The 15,495-nt window shown below is 42.4% G+C and overlaps 1 protein-coding gene across 1 annotated transcript in view; it reads right to left on the reverse strand.

The window, feature by feature from the left end:
• The window catches only part of LOC129091783 (ankyrin repeat and fibronectin type-III domain-containing protein 1), a 33,156-nt gene extending 20,786 nt beyond the window's left edge, over positions 1 to 12,370 (reverse strand). Inside the window, exons 1-2 of the mRNA XM_054599478.1 lie at positions 12,354 to 12,370; positions 12,141 to 12,263 (exon numbers count right to left, since the gene is read on the reverse strand). Of these exons, the coding sequence (XP_054455453.1) occupies positions 12,141 to 12,263; positions 12,354 to 12,370 (140 nt within the window). The remainder of the gene's footprint in view (positions 1 to 12,140; positions 12,264 to 12,353) is intronic.
• Positions 12,371 to 15,495: the final 3,125 nt, after the last annotated feature.

Below are 15,495 nucleotides of genomic sequence, written 5' to 3' on the forward strand. Positions count from 1 at the left end.
ATATAACAATTTTTGAGACATTTATGTTCCAAAAGAATGAGAGAAAAATTATTACTGTATTTAATTTGAATGGGACCAGAGACATCTTTTGGCATTTATAGAACTAAAAACACGTTTCAGTGACTAAAAGATCAGAATGTGAATCCCTGTAGTAGTTAACATGTCTCGAGCCACGTTTCCTGTTCAAGTCCTTGGAGAATGCTTTCTTCTTATCAGTCACCCTCGAAAACATCATCAGTTTAATACCGCAGAGGTAAATGTTCTTAAAAAGGTGGAGGACAGAAAATAAAGATTGAGATACGTTGGACCATCTTTGTATCACAAAGAGCCAAGAACAGATTTGTCAAGGTGAGAACATCTGTAGGAAAATTTTTATTTATACTTGCGCTCTGCTATGGACGTTTGAGCCCACACACACACACACACACACACACACATAGACACATACACTCACATTCACACACAAGCCCTCCCCTAACACATGCAGTTTATACAACAGCTGAAGGCGGCCCACATAGTAGACTTTAAAGCAGCTCCAAGCCCCCGCAACAAGCCCTTTTTCACAGGGCCGATACACCTAAAATACCCACGATCCCCATCCCTTCCCGCTCCGTCCCATCCATCCCCACTCCATCCCGTAATAGAGGCCTTATTTTAGACATCCTCGTGTTCCCGGCCGGGCCTAACCTATTCCAGGGTTCCAGATAAAGCGCGGCAGGTATTTGGAATAATTTTTCCATGGGCCTGGCCCGGAAGATAAAACAAGAGATATATTTGTAACGCGTGTCGGTATCCCATTTCAAAGAGAAAGCCCACTGGAATCCGGCCCCGGGCTTATTGTTATTTGCCTGAGATGGAACAGACAACTTTTTTTCTGTCGGCAGGATGGTGCCCTATCGCTCTCTGACGCGTTAGAGAGTGTGTAACGTGGTGTGGGGAGAGTGTGTGTCTTTACTTTCAAAGAGATGCTGCATCCTACACGTGAGATCGGGATGTTATTCCCCAAATACAATAGTTAAACAAAAAAGATAGAAAAAGCAAGACAAAGTATCAAACAGAGTGTATCTGATATAGAATGTGGGATGATAAGAAATAAATGCAAAGATTTTAACACTGATTTACAGCCACACATTTATCCATACTAGGAGTTGAAGAGCCTTATGATAACAGTATGCTTTTTACACTTTATCTAATCAGTGGCCTTGGTGGCCATAATGCAGTCACAATCTGCCAATCTGTCAATAACTGATGAAAATGACCACGTCTTGTAGGTGCATATTTAATGAAGACCCATGGTTACAGCTCAACCTCACAAATGAATTGAGTTTCCGGTGACTGCTTCACAATAAAAGTCATCAATAGGGATTGTCTGGTTTGCTTTATACAGCTTTATTCAGCCTTTAGGAGAGGGCAAATGGCAATGCTGGATTACATTCATGCATCGTTTCCTGTGAATCCCTCGTGTTTAGGTAGGCAATTTGAATCTGGCAATTTGAATCTGGCACAGGGAATGGTGGACTCCGCCACTTATAAATAAACAATACTGTATGGAGAGGTCTTTGTAGAATGCATAAACATTGAATATCTATTGCTGAAAACAATGCTGATTATTGGTATCAAAAAAAAAAAGGGCCACCACTGTTACAATAACCTGAATAAATGACTAGAGATTCAAAAGTTTTTTCACAGACACACATACTGAGTCTATGCCACACAATTTCCTACACTTTTACCAGGTTTGGGAAACAGGAAGCAGTTGTTCTGGGAAACCAAAGTCTCTACCAAAAGCCAGGCTTCATGTTTGGCCCCCGATCAATACCACATCAAATACACCCAGTCGGCAGTGGGATTGCATCAGTACCGACACACAATCAACACCCCTAAACTGCAAACATACACACAGCATTGGCTTTATTAGTTGTATCGGCATGTTTACGCAAACAGCTTAGTTCTCCAGACAGTGAGTCACATGTAAACAAAGACTACATATAAAATATGCAGACAGAGTCCAGACAATTACTGTCTTAAAGTCGAGATGGGAAAAACCTGTGACTAAAGAAAATGTAAAAAAAGAGAAAAAGTTAATTCCCACCTCCCAGAATTTCCAAGATTTTTGTGTGAGCTAAAAAGCAGCCACAAGTATGCACATAACAGCTCATAACTAAGTTGTGTGCGGAGGGGAAATCTCAGAAACCTTCAAAGCAAATCTGCAAACTGACAGCAGAGTGGAAAATGTTGCTTAGTCTGACGGCTCACAGTTTATGTTACAACATTTAAATGACACAATCAAGAAACAATGAATCCATCCAACCTGTTGTCAACAGTACAGGGGTGACCACACACACACTCACGCACACACTCACAAAAACACACGTCTGACTCAGCTGTCAATAAGATTTGATTCCCAAATTCACATCTGAGTATCTAGGTGAGCCAGCGATGAAATCATCCACAGCCATTAGACACCTGGCCCATTCTGTTCGCTCAATTGTGTTTGTCAGGTAAGAATTAAACTGAAATCATTATTTTAAATCAAGTAATTGTTCAGCCCCTCTGAGTAATGTAGAAATGGTTAAGACAAATGGGAACTTGAATGTGGGCAGAAAATATGTTCTTGGCCAGGGCTTTTACAAATATAGATTAATCTAAAATGTAATCTCATCTATAAACAATGGAAAATGTCTTTCCAACACACACCCACACTAAAGCACGCTTGGTTGCATGATGGGATACCTACAGGCATGTGTTTATGTGTGTGTATGCATATGAGCACGAGCATGTAGGTGCCAGAGAAAGACATTACACGGAAAGCTGACCAAAATAACGACAGCAGCACATATTAAGATATTTTGACAGTTAGGCACGACAATACAATTATGTTAAAGTAACTAAAGCACACACTGCAACCACATTTAGACAACTACATAGTTATATTTGTCCCAAAGACTTTAGAGGCATGGAGCTATGTAGAAGAAAACTTTTACATCAATGGTCTCGGCCAAAACCAGTTTTAATCAGTTTAATTCTAAGTTATTTTTTTCCATAACACCTACTGCCACCACCTTTCTCCTTCTGCTCTTTGCTCCGCTCCACCTCCTTACCCAACACCATCCTGTGCTATCCCATCACAGTGTGTCACAAGGTCTCTTACTGTAGGTCAGCTGTGTGCTGACAGGGCCCCCCCATTACCAAACTTCTCACCAGTGGCTAGTTTACTGCCATGAGAACACATAAATCTCCCCTGTATGTTAGTGTGTGTCTAATCGTGTTTATGACACTAAGGCACAAATGACCATTCGTATCAGTTGACATGTATTGTATCGTTTGTCTGCATAGTTCAAGTCCCACAAAATAAACAAAGAATTGGAGGTGAGAGAGAGAGAGACGTAGAAAAAGGCAAAGAGCGGCACCAGAAGGACAGTGCTCGCAGAAAACAGGGTGGTGGGAGTCAGAGAGGCAGACAGTGAGAGGAGAAAGTTGCACACACACACACACACACACACACACACACACACACACACACACACACACACACACACACACACACACACACACACACACACACACACACACACACACACACACACACACACACACACACAGAGTACGCTGGCTGCTCTAAATGTGGCTTGTAGAAGGAAATTCTGAAATCTGAGTCTTGGCACCAGACAGGCTGGAAGCAGGCAGGCTGCTGGACGCACAGAGGGAGAGGGAGAGACACCGAGCGAGCGAGAGAGTGAGGGAGTGAGAGAAGGAAGTTGGGGGGGGGGTTTGGGGTAATACTAGAATTCATATAGCTATCCCCTCTGTTTGGCTCTTATCAGCTTAAAGGCAACATAAGGCCATGCCAACCACGCTGACCTGCTGCCCCTCATGCAAACTAAGTTGAGATGGCAACACAACAAATGCAGAAATACACATTAAAACAGACACATGCAAATGTACAGCCCTGTGTAGAGATTTCAATTGGTTTTACAGACAAGTGGACAATCAGAGTCATTATTACGGCTCTTAGGGCTCATATTACAGTACCAGTCAAAAGTTTGGACACACCTTCTCATTCAACTACTTTGAAGAATCTAAAATATAAAACATATTCTGGTTTGTTGAGCATTTGTTTGTTTACCACATAATTCCATATGTGTTCCTTCATAGTTTGGATGTCTTTAATATTAATCTACAATGTAGAAAAAAATAAAAAAAAAATAAAGAAAAACCATTGAGTGTGTCCAAACTTTTGACTGCTACTGTATATGGATGAGACCTTACTGGGGGATATATCAGACTGTATTAATGTTTCAGTGGTATCCATTTGCTAAAAACATCCCCTTATACTTTATCCCCAAGGGGTCTACGGAGCGAGATGCGGCTAGAGTGTCCTACCAGTTGTGCTTTTGAAAAGTGGTGGACTGGCCGTTTACATGGACCGCGGTATTTAAATTGTGTTCTTCTGATAACAAGCAGCCTCATAAGTGCTGAGAAAACATCAGCCAGTCTTTTGCACCACAGGCAGCAGACAGCAGTACTGATGCCAGACAGGATAAAGCAGTGGACTCTGTTGTTTGTACCGAGATTTACATCTAGACAATATTTTTGCACTGTTGAGTCATCCTTTTCTTTTAATCCACTGTCCACCATAAACCTCAACTTTGTTTTGATAAGCTGGCTGTGCTGAAATGGTGCTCTTCATATCACTGTTGTTCTGAGGTGATATTTATTTGTCGTTAGCTTTGACCTCTCTCATGTGTGTGTGTGTGTGTGTGTGACGCATGTAGCAAAATACCAGAACATTGGTTGACTGTGATCTGCTTAAGTCTGTGCTAAGATCCCTGGTGCTCAGGTTGGCGTGTTCACATCTGCTGTTAGTCACAGTTAGTCAAAAAGTAACTGAAGGGGAAAACCCTGAAGGCATTCTGTTCCTACCTATGCTTTTAATTTGTACGAGACTCACTTTGAAGTGTGAGCTGTGTGCATAATTGGAGGGTCGGAACAAACTCTGGACCAGGTACAGACTATACACTATACAATACTGCGTGCTCACACTGCCCTTTATCCCCCTCCTATTTACACAGTCTTTTTTCTATCTCCCCTTTTATCTTGTCCTCTTCTCCTCACTTTCTCTCTCCCTCTCCCTTGGGAGAACGGCAGAGAAAGAGTGGGCGGTCCGCTGTATGTTTAACCTTTGAAGTGGGCCTGCTGTGCCGAGCAAGGCCTGCCACCTGTTGGCTCTGTGTGTGTGCTTGTGCTGTGTGTGCACGCAGAGGTAAATCTCTCTAATTTTGATGAGCAGGGACAACAGCAGAGTCACCATGGGGATATGGTGGCGGACAGCGGCCGACGTTCTCAGGAGTGGGGGGGGTGCTTCCAAGGTGGGATCACATACACACACACACACACACACACAAAACATACACACAACCCCTCCTCTGTAAGAGGCTTGGTGACACCATGTCTCCCACGGCGATCGTGGGCCCAGCCTGGGTGGCTCCAGGCCTTCTGTGTGTCTCTCAGAGTGTGTGTGTGTGTGTGTGTGTGTGTGTGTGTGTGTGTGTGTGTGTGTGTGTGTGTGTGTGTGTGTGTGTGTGTGTGTGTGTCACACCAAAGGGGTCCCTGCCTGGGCCGCCATATGCCACCCACCCAGCCAGGGAGAGGAGAGGGGCGGGGGCGACCCCTGGCCACTGAAGCCACCAGTTGGCCCATTCTCTCAGTCACACGCCGGCCGGGCGCCATGTTTAAAGTCCCACGGCTGTTTATCTGGGATAGGGATGGAGGGAGGTGGTTGGGTGTGGGGGTGGGGGGGTTTAGTCTCCTGACTTTGATAAATCCTTTGTAAGAAAAAGGATAACGTGCATGCTCACACACAAATATGTGCGCTCCTGATTAGGATAGATGGATGGATGCTTGTGAGAGTGGAAAAAGTGGCAGCCTGTTACTGCATGATAACACAAACTCATCTGACATCAGTGTGTGTGTGTGTGTGTGTGTGTGTGTGTGTGTGTGTGTGTGTGTGTGGTGGGGGGGGGGTTGTTGGGATCTGGTAGGTGAGTTTGGTTATTAGCAAGTACAACAATAAAATTATTGATATCATTAAAATGATTTATATCAAAATTATTATTAATAAATAATGTTTAATAACATGTAGGCCTCTCTTTTGTTTTACCCCAAATGGTGAAGTCCCAACAGTGAGCACATTACTGGATGGTAGACTTGTTGGAAACAGTTTTTGGAAGCTCACATGCCCTCAAACATCATACACATGTACACTCACACGCCCATGACTGAAATTCATCTATGGTACATTGACTTCAATGATATAATAAATGATATTGATATGTCAATGGGGATTAGTTTAGTATTATGAAATTGCTATTTCTAAAGAACAATGAGCCTCATGGACCCAAATCTGGTCACACACTCTGGAGCTTGCTCTGATGCAAACTGAAGATGGACAGGTGGAGGCGGGTCATGTCAATCGGACACAGAAAATAAATTATGAGGGCAACAATTTGATTGTTTAACAAAGGTTGTGGCAAATCTGACTGGGTGAGGTAAACAGGGAAAACATTGTCAGCTGTTTAAAAAAAGAAAAATCATAAATAATAGCAAGAAAAGTGCAAATAATTCCTTTGGCTTGACATCAGTAAGTGAGTAGAGCATTTTGCTGGCTCTCACAGTGCTTCTGCTCCATTGTTGAGCACACTGACGTGGGTCTGGAGGTCTGTACTACCTGAGCTTCCTATCTCAATCTGTAAACCATTTTCTTAAGATTAGTTTCAAACCACAAACCTCATGGGTCCTCAGCCGATTTTCTTTCTGCCTCTGACCCTGAATACAACCCTCACAAACACACACACACACACACACACACACACACACACACACACACACACACACACACACACACACACACACACACACACACACACACACACACACACACACACACACAGAAAGTAGGCAGCAGAGGGGTGAAGTTTCCCCAGCTTCGGTTGTCTTTTATCAGCTTATGAGCAACACATGGAGCCACGCTAACCCTCTGACCCATTGTCTGTCTCTGCACCCATACACACACACACACACACACACACACACACACACACACACACACACACACACACACACACACACACACACACACACACACACACACACACACACACACACAAACACCAAACCACGTTTACATTTTTCTCCATGCTCTTTATTTCCTAACCTCTCCTCTCTCTTTCTTACTCCTGGATCAGGAGGTATTTGTCACTCACTCTAGCTGTCTCTCTCATCATCTTTTCAATCTGCCATTTCATCTACTTCATCCTCAATTATTCTCACTCTCTCCCTCCTCCTCTTCTTACCTCTTCCAGTCTTCCCTGACAACCCCCACTTCTCTCTTTCACTCTACCTTCCTCCCTCCCTCTCTCTCGCTGCCCTCCATCCCAACCCCCTGTCTCTCTCTGTGTGCTGAGTTGAGGTTTGGAGTGGAAACCAGAGTATCAAGTAGGAGACACACAGGACAAGAGGGAGCCAGCCTCATAAATCTCCCTTAGCGCGGCCCACAGCATCCAGAGTCAGGAAGACGCTGTGTGAGTGTGTAGACATATCTGACCACACATATATTGTGTGTGCGTGCATGCGTGTCTGCAGTGTGCACATAGTTTTTATGTTTATGAGTACCTGTGTGTACTTCATTTGTGTTTGTGTGTAATGTGTCTCTGTTTGTTTCTGTTTGTTTGTGTGTGTGTGTGTGTGTGTGTGTGTCAGAAAGGATACCCCAAGGTCTATCCAAAAGCAGAGAGGTAAGCAGAAAAACAGCTCCCTTGTGTGGACTGGAAGCTATAGTCTCTCATCTCAGCGTACTCAGTCTCAACAAATTAATATTACAGGCCAAGAAGCTGTTGAAGTCCAAACTCACCAGCTGAACCAGTGCAAATAAACACTTTTGTTCTGAGGATTGTTTTTCCCTCATATAAATCCTCAAGAGTTTGTCATAAAAACGTATTTCTATTAGTGTCTTCGTCATGGAGCTACTTAAAAAGTAAATGTAGTAACTTGGCTGTTGTCAAGCTTTTGATCAAATTACATGATCTTCATCAGCAGAGTTTGTCAGTTGTCATGGGATTGCAGATGGTTTCCAGAGACTTTTCGTCGGTGTTGGATAAAAAAAAAAAAAGGCATTTAAAAAGTCTCTGGGCTAAAAATAAGACTGAAGGCCACTGATGATAATTAATGGTATATATTTTCCGAGATGAAACAAGTAACATCTGCACACTGACAAGTTCTAATAGCCTTTTTGCATGTGATGTGTGTATATATAGCATATAGCATACAACTATTACACTTCACTATTTAAAACTTATTTTCAGTCAAACTGTGAAAAATGAAAATTACTTTCTAGCTCAAAATTGCATATTATCTTGAACTATATCTTACTCAAATACCGTTACACTATTATATGAACGTGTGTCCAAGCTTCTTAGTGTTAATACATTCTAGGAATAATGTAATTCTAATGCAGCCAGACCGCAGAAGTAAAATGTTTGACATTCCAGCACAAGCAGGGATCAGTTTCCTGCTGACGTGATCTTTAACAGCGGGTTCTGGGCAGAATGTCTAAAAAAAAATTATAGGGGATCTATAACCTCCAATTTGGTCCCTCTTGTTTGAACTGACAGCTCTCAGCCATAGAAGAAAGGAGAACAATCTAAAGGATGAAAGGAGGATGAAAGTTGAGTTGGGAATATTAAATCAAATTAGAACCAAATGAGGCACACTGTATATAACCAATTTACACACCCGGGCCCATTGAGCATTGGCCTCTTTTTTTTCCACTAAGACTTTGGTGATTTCTCCATTTTTATTCCCTTTTTGCTCAATTCATAAGGATTAGCACTTGGTAGCCCCCATTCCCCCTTTACAGAACCAACCCAACACAGTCCTAACCATTACAATGTGTGTTTGCTCATGTATGTATGTGAGCATGAATATCAAGGAGAGAATCAGACATGCAGACATGAGTTTCTACCCCTCTGTGTGTGTGTGTGTGTGTGTGTGTGTGTGTGTGTGTGTGTGTGTGTGTGTGTGTGTGTGTGTGTGTGTGTGTGTGTGTGTGTGTGTGTGTGTGTGTGTGTTTGTTTGGGTGTGTGTAAATATATCAACTACAGCAAAGGGGAGGCTGGTTTCTCTCCTGGCATCGAAATTAGGACGTCATCTGAAGAGTGCTGTCAGCTCCGAGTTATCCCTGAAGACAGGGTGGCACCAGGCAGAGCAGAGGGGCCTTCAGGGGACGGAGAGGGTTTAAACACTCCACTGCATACTGCATAACCTTTTTTTTTTTTTTTTTTTTCTGAAGTGAATATGGTTCGAGTGCAGATTGCTAGTACACATTGATGTTTAAGTACTTCTGTATAGAGTTTCCTCTCCAGGCGTACTGCGGGGGAACTGTTATGGGAAATAAAAAACTGCTTGGCCGACACACATGGCTGCCTCTCCATTGTACTCAGGGGCTTTGGCAAAGGGCTGGAACTGCCTCTCTGTCACTATGAGAGGATATGGAAATAAAGACTTATTTACTGGCCCTGTGCTGGAACAGAACCAGTGTCCCTTTACAGCCCGAGTATTGACACTCAGACTCTGCTGGATGTCTCCCGTGTCCACGTCATGCAAAAAGAAACAAGGAAGCAACTATACCCGGCAGTAGGAAACCGACCTATAGGCCGAAAGTATTAGTTTAGATATTGAACTTAATGTTCTCATAATACATACAATTCTCTTGGTGGCATGTAGTATCAAGCTAAGGTAAAATGAAATAGGTTTTCAAATGGTTACTATGGACATCACATATCAAGATTGTAATGATTTTCTACTGGAGAAAAAAAAAGTATGAAAAAACCTATCAATATTTTTTCAGCAATCTTAACAGGCAGAAAATACCATCTTATTTCCCCTTTAGCGCTCCCTCTCACCCCCTCCTTCTACCCTTTTCTCCACCCATACCCTAGAGGCCATTTACTATGATTACCAATAACAATAACACTCCCATTATCTTTTATTATCGCATTTTCCCAAGACCCTGCCAGCTCTCGTGGACTTTGATAAAGCTACAAAACGGCTCCTGTTTCACCCTTGTGTATGGGCTGCCTCAGCTAAGAATTCCCTTAATAGTCACAATTTGTTTGGGTATCTGACTTGAATCGACATAAACGGCAATGGTCCACTAAATAGATAGTAAAGTGTTGGGCCACGTGAGACTGCTTTACTGCGGAGGGCTGCTGGTTTCCAGCTTGGTATTTATTATAATCCTTGTGTAACTTTACTCTAATACGTTTTGATTTTAAAGAGAGAAAGGGTATATTGGTGGATAATGCTACATTTACACATTTCACTTTCATTAGAGGCAAAGACATTACAATGCTTTTACGGTTTCTGTCTCGGGAAACAGAAGACTTACTGAGGCATCAACAGTTCTTAGATAACAGGTACCTATTTAATAAAAATCTATCTCAACTATACTCTTATTTCTCAGCATATGATGTATACAAAACGCATCACGGTCCATGAATGAGTCACATAATGGGAATGTCTCATAGCAACTTAGTGTTATGTTTCTACCTCTACACTTAGCCGGGCCTCATGGCATTTACCAAATCACATTCCAATACAATATATCTGACAAGTACACTATTTAGAAAAATATGGCTCTGTGACAACATTGACTTGTTGGCCAAAAAATTATACAGATTCCTTGGACAGACTACAGGAAGTGCTATAAGTGTTGAAGAATTAAAAAAATGCAACTGATCCGAGGGGCGTTTTTTTAAGACGCTACTAGGACACGTGTTTCCCGTCTGACCGTGTTGATGACTGTGCATTCCAGAGAAGCCTTGCCAGTCTTGTCAGGAGCTGGACCGACCTTGTTTCACCTCCCAGTAGCATGACTCAGCCCTCAACCTTGAGTCTCTCCTCCTGGGGTCCCTTGTTTATTATGTCACAAAAGACCAGTCACACTCCCGTAACGGCGCCTCGCCGCGGGGAGAAAGTTAGAATCCAGCTGTAGCCGAGCCCCCCCTCATCTCCCTCGTAAATGAGCATGTCCAATCTACCCACTGTGTTTCATTAAAACCAGACTACATCAATCAGGGCCTGAACTTTAAAGGCCAGGTCCCCTCTCCAGCAACATGGGAGAAAAACATGAAGCCGTTAAAGTAAAGGACCTCACACTGCACATACACCCCAAACGCGCATACACTTAACACCACATTTCTGCTGGCGGACCACACATCGCAACGTCAGTCCGAGGACCACACAGTAGGTCTCGTAAGGCCGACAAAAGACCTCATAAGACCTCACAGCGGGCCCTAGCATGATTCGATGGGACCTTAGAGAATCCCACACCTGTAACTCCGTAAACCGCAAAGTAACTCTACTGAATAGCTACTGTAGTCCCCGCACAGCAATTAGAAACCTGGAAACTGTTTGGACCCGTGAGTGTTTGGACATTTTTTTACTTGACAAAATGAAGTGCAAAGGAAGTGTAAGATCCGCTATAACCTGGGGCTATTTTTCCCCCAATGGTGAGGGAAGTATAAAGGAAGAGTCAAGAATACATAGCAGGAAGCTCAGGGGGGATGCCAGACGGACAGACGGCAGGATGGATGGGTAAGTAAATGAGTGGAGGCCGTGCAACAAGTGGGGGAGACTGGGAAGGAGTCCCATGGGTGGGGAAGGGAAGGCAGCCTCGTGATGGAAAGCTTTCAAACTCCTTTCATCGGCTGCCTGAGGATTGGAGCTTTACAAGAGCAAGATGAGCCGGCGCCACTGGAGCTGCTTGACGCTCTCCAACGAAATCCAGACGCAGAGACAGAGCAGGACAACTATCACCACTCCTCCCACTCTCTGCCCCCGCCCCCAAACACCAGCCACAGTTGCAGTTGTCTCTCTCTTGTATGGCGTAACTTTGGGGATTTTTCTTTGAGATAGGTAAAAGATTCGAATCAAAATCCTGCTTCTGATGATGTCTTATTCCCTAATCTTCACAGTCTAAGAACCTAAAAGCCTGAAGTTATAAAAGCCGATCACACTATCACAGCCTTAGGGATCATGGAAGAATTTGATTTAGCAGATTAAGAGATGGTCTTTGGTCTTACCAGTCCACACTTAGAGATCGTCTCCTGTAGGACGGAGGTCTGTCCGTGGACGTCTTCTCTGCTTTGGCCACACGTTCTTTGAGGGACAGGCGATGGGTGAATTTGGCGATCCCCGACTCTGACCTTGGGGAAAGAACAAAAATAAACACATTAGAATAAGACTCTGTGGACTGGTTTAGACATTGCACATTGCGTTGACAATCTTCGACAAACCTTCTCTCCTGCAACATATTGCCGAATCATACCTTATACAATCTTGCATAGAAATTCAGGAGCAGTTAACATCAGGGCTTTTCTTCTCAGTATAAATAATTGCTAATAAGAAAACACACCGGGGGACTGATAGTCTTACTGTGGGTTTATCATCCACAGGATTACAGAAATTCTCTGCCAAGAACTAAAATTGTTCAGCCAAGGTTAAATGATGCTTGAGAACACAGTAAAATGGATTCTCCTATGTCTGAAACTAAACTCAATTAAACTCAGTTTTTTACAGAAATCCCAATACTCAGTGGAAACGTATTCCATGAAGTTGATAAACAGTGTAACAATGCTGCAGTTCCCAGAGGAAACATTAGGTTTCAGGGAAAGCCGCATACTTCCTGTCTAATTTTCTCCAAATCTTTTTCACAGGAAAAAAGAAAGTGAAGTCACACACATTTTAATCTCCTCTACTGGGCTGCCAATGTCCCAGCTCAACTTTTCGTTCAAAATTAAAAACAGGAAATGTAATATTTCTTCCATTCCAGCCCGGGATACATTTGATGAGACTCAGCATTGCAATATTGCTGCGGTAACAGTGGGGACTAATCAAAATGTAATAATATTCTCTATCAAAGAGCCAGAGTCACAGAGGAACCTTGCAGGAGCTCAGAAGTAATGTTGTGTAAAAGAAATCACAAGGCGTTTTAAGCATAGGTTTATATAAATGTAGCCAAAGTAAATAAAAAAATCTGTGGATAACTTTAAGCTAAGTCAAAGTACTGTAGGAAAAAAAAAAAATATTGCATAACTTAATTTAAACTTGAATTTACTACTGGTTTTAACGCATATACTTTTTTTTCAAAACAATACATTAAATTATGCCCAACCATGGTCCGCTCACCTAATCTAACACACATGCTGTTTCCATTTCATTATGAAATGATAAAACATCCCTAATAGTGACTTGCACACATACATAGACATCCTCTAAACCGGAGCCAAAAAGCGTTTTAGTCTCCATGGTGAGCACTGTTGGAGACGTGCTGCAGGGATGGCTGGATCGAGGAGAGCACAGACTACCAGGATGCACCCTGCCACTCAAAGACAAAGCTTGTGTAGGCAATCGCCGGTCGTTAGTTTATGTAAGAGGCTGCAGAAATAACATTTCACATAAGGCTTTGATAAAACGGGATTGATGAAATCGTACACAATAGTTCATGCGGTTACTTTGATTACTGAACAGTGACATGGATAAATGACAGTGCTGCGATGCGTCCAGATTCACCTAACTCAATTGCCAAATTGGCATAATGGCACATGCTCATTTTTTGGCATTGATTCATGGCCTTGAATGAGTAAATCATAAGTTCTTGGCCAAAAGACGGCTTTACTTCATAAAGTGGACAGAAGTGCCCTGTCAAGTATATGGGAGACGGATCAGTTCTGGGAGAATGATTCAATTGGATGGAGACCGTTATTGCATAACAAACCTGTAAACGTTCCCACGATGTGAATAACAGACTGCTGTGACCTTGGAAATACAAGTGAAAAACTTTTTAAAGTTATAGATTCTTGCCGGCTGGGCTTTCTGCTACCTTGCCTGGAACATTTTCTGCTCTTTTACAAACTGATATAAAAAAAAATGTCACGTAATGAGATTGCTTCATTGCCAAAATTCGATTGCATCCCTCTCTCAAAAACAGGCAGAATTCACATCCTTGAAATGCATCATAAAGTTCTCTGAACACCAAGTAAAAAAAAAAAAGGGAAAGTAGAATAATTGCCTCACTGCTGTATGCCATCAGTAATCTCTTTTAAATCACTTCTTAAAACACATTTGTACAGAATGGCTTTCATGTGATGTCGTCGTTTTAATGTTTCATTTTCATTTGGTTTTACTATTTTATCTTATATTCATTTACTATATTTTACTTGATTTTATTTATTTTGTTCGTTTATTTGATTGTCACTTGTTATTTCATTTCATTTCTTTGTTTAGTTTTATCCTAACGATTGTTCTTAATGTTTTTTCTATTGCACTGTTTTGCTGGCTTGTCTGTCGAAGCACTTTGTAAACCTTGTTTTTAAAAGGTGCTATATAAATAAAGTTATTATTATTATCACAAACCAGTAAGGCAACCATTTTTATCCATGTTTGTCCAAAATGCCATCACCGGATAATTTGATCCCAGTAGACCTTGGCTGAATTGTTATAATTAGCACACCAATTATTGAGTTAAGGTCACAGTGACCTTGACCTTTGACCACCAAAGTCTAATTAGTTCATCCTTGGGTCCATCCAGGCATTTCTGAGATATCCCGTTCGTGAGAATGAGACATACGGACGACCAGATAACATAATCCCACAGCTGCTGCCGGCGCGGAGTCATAAAAAGTGACAAATAACGAGTATATTTAAATATTAGATAAACCTTTACAGAATGATGCTGCGCATGGCTCCAGACCAGTAACAATTTCACGTGGACGCATTATCTGAGTGCATTTTGATCATTATGGAGCAGACACAAGCTTTTTTGCTCGCTCTGTGTGCCCATATAACGTGCATTCACCTGGTTCTTATGTACGCGGGTTGAGACAAATTAAGTGCCATACACGTTTCACTCGTTGTATTCTTGCTTCTTCATTGTATATTTTGTTTATACGCCCTCTGGCGTTTCAGAGAAAACTGCAACGGACAGTCAGCGGGATGAGCATAAACACCATGTGAGTGCACGCCGGCTGCAGAGGTTAGTGACACGGTGCCATACGCGAGAAATAACAAAACTTAAAGTCTGGAGCCCTGCTTGGTACAGAATCAAAGCACTTGCACTATGAGCACACTTTACGATTGAGTATTTTTAAGAAAAGCTTTTCCAGCTATATTAAATTGGGACACATTTTATTCTTGGAGAATATTCTCTCATGCTACAACAACTGATTCCTCGTAAGACCAGCTGTTGCACTATAGAGACGATGTGATAAGCTGAGATGAAAATACACAAGTTCTCATTCAAAATGACCTCATGCTATGGCTTATCTAGAGGAACAATTCCCCGGTTCTACAGCCTTCGTTCCCACTCCTACACCCTCAAATACTGTTTCCTGACCCTGCGCCAGCTTCTCCAAAGAGTTGGTTGACCTCGAAGACAAA

The sequence above is a fragment of the Anoplopoma fimbria genome, chromosome 5 (assembly GCF_027596085.1).
Source record: "Anoplopoma fimbria isolate UVic2021 breed Golden Eagle Sablefish chromosome 5, Afim_UVic_2022, whole genome shotgun sequence".
Lineage (NCBI taxonomy): Eukaryota > Metazoa > Chordata > Actinopteri > Perciformes > Anoplopomatidae > Anoplopoma > Anoplopoma fimbria.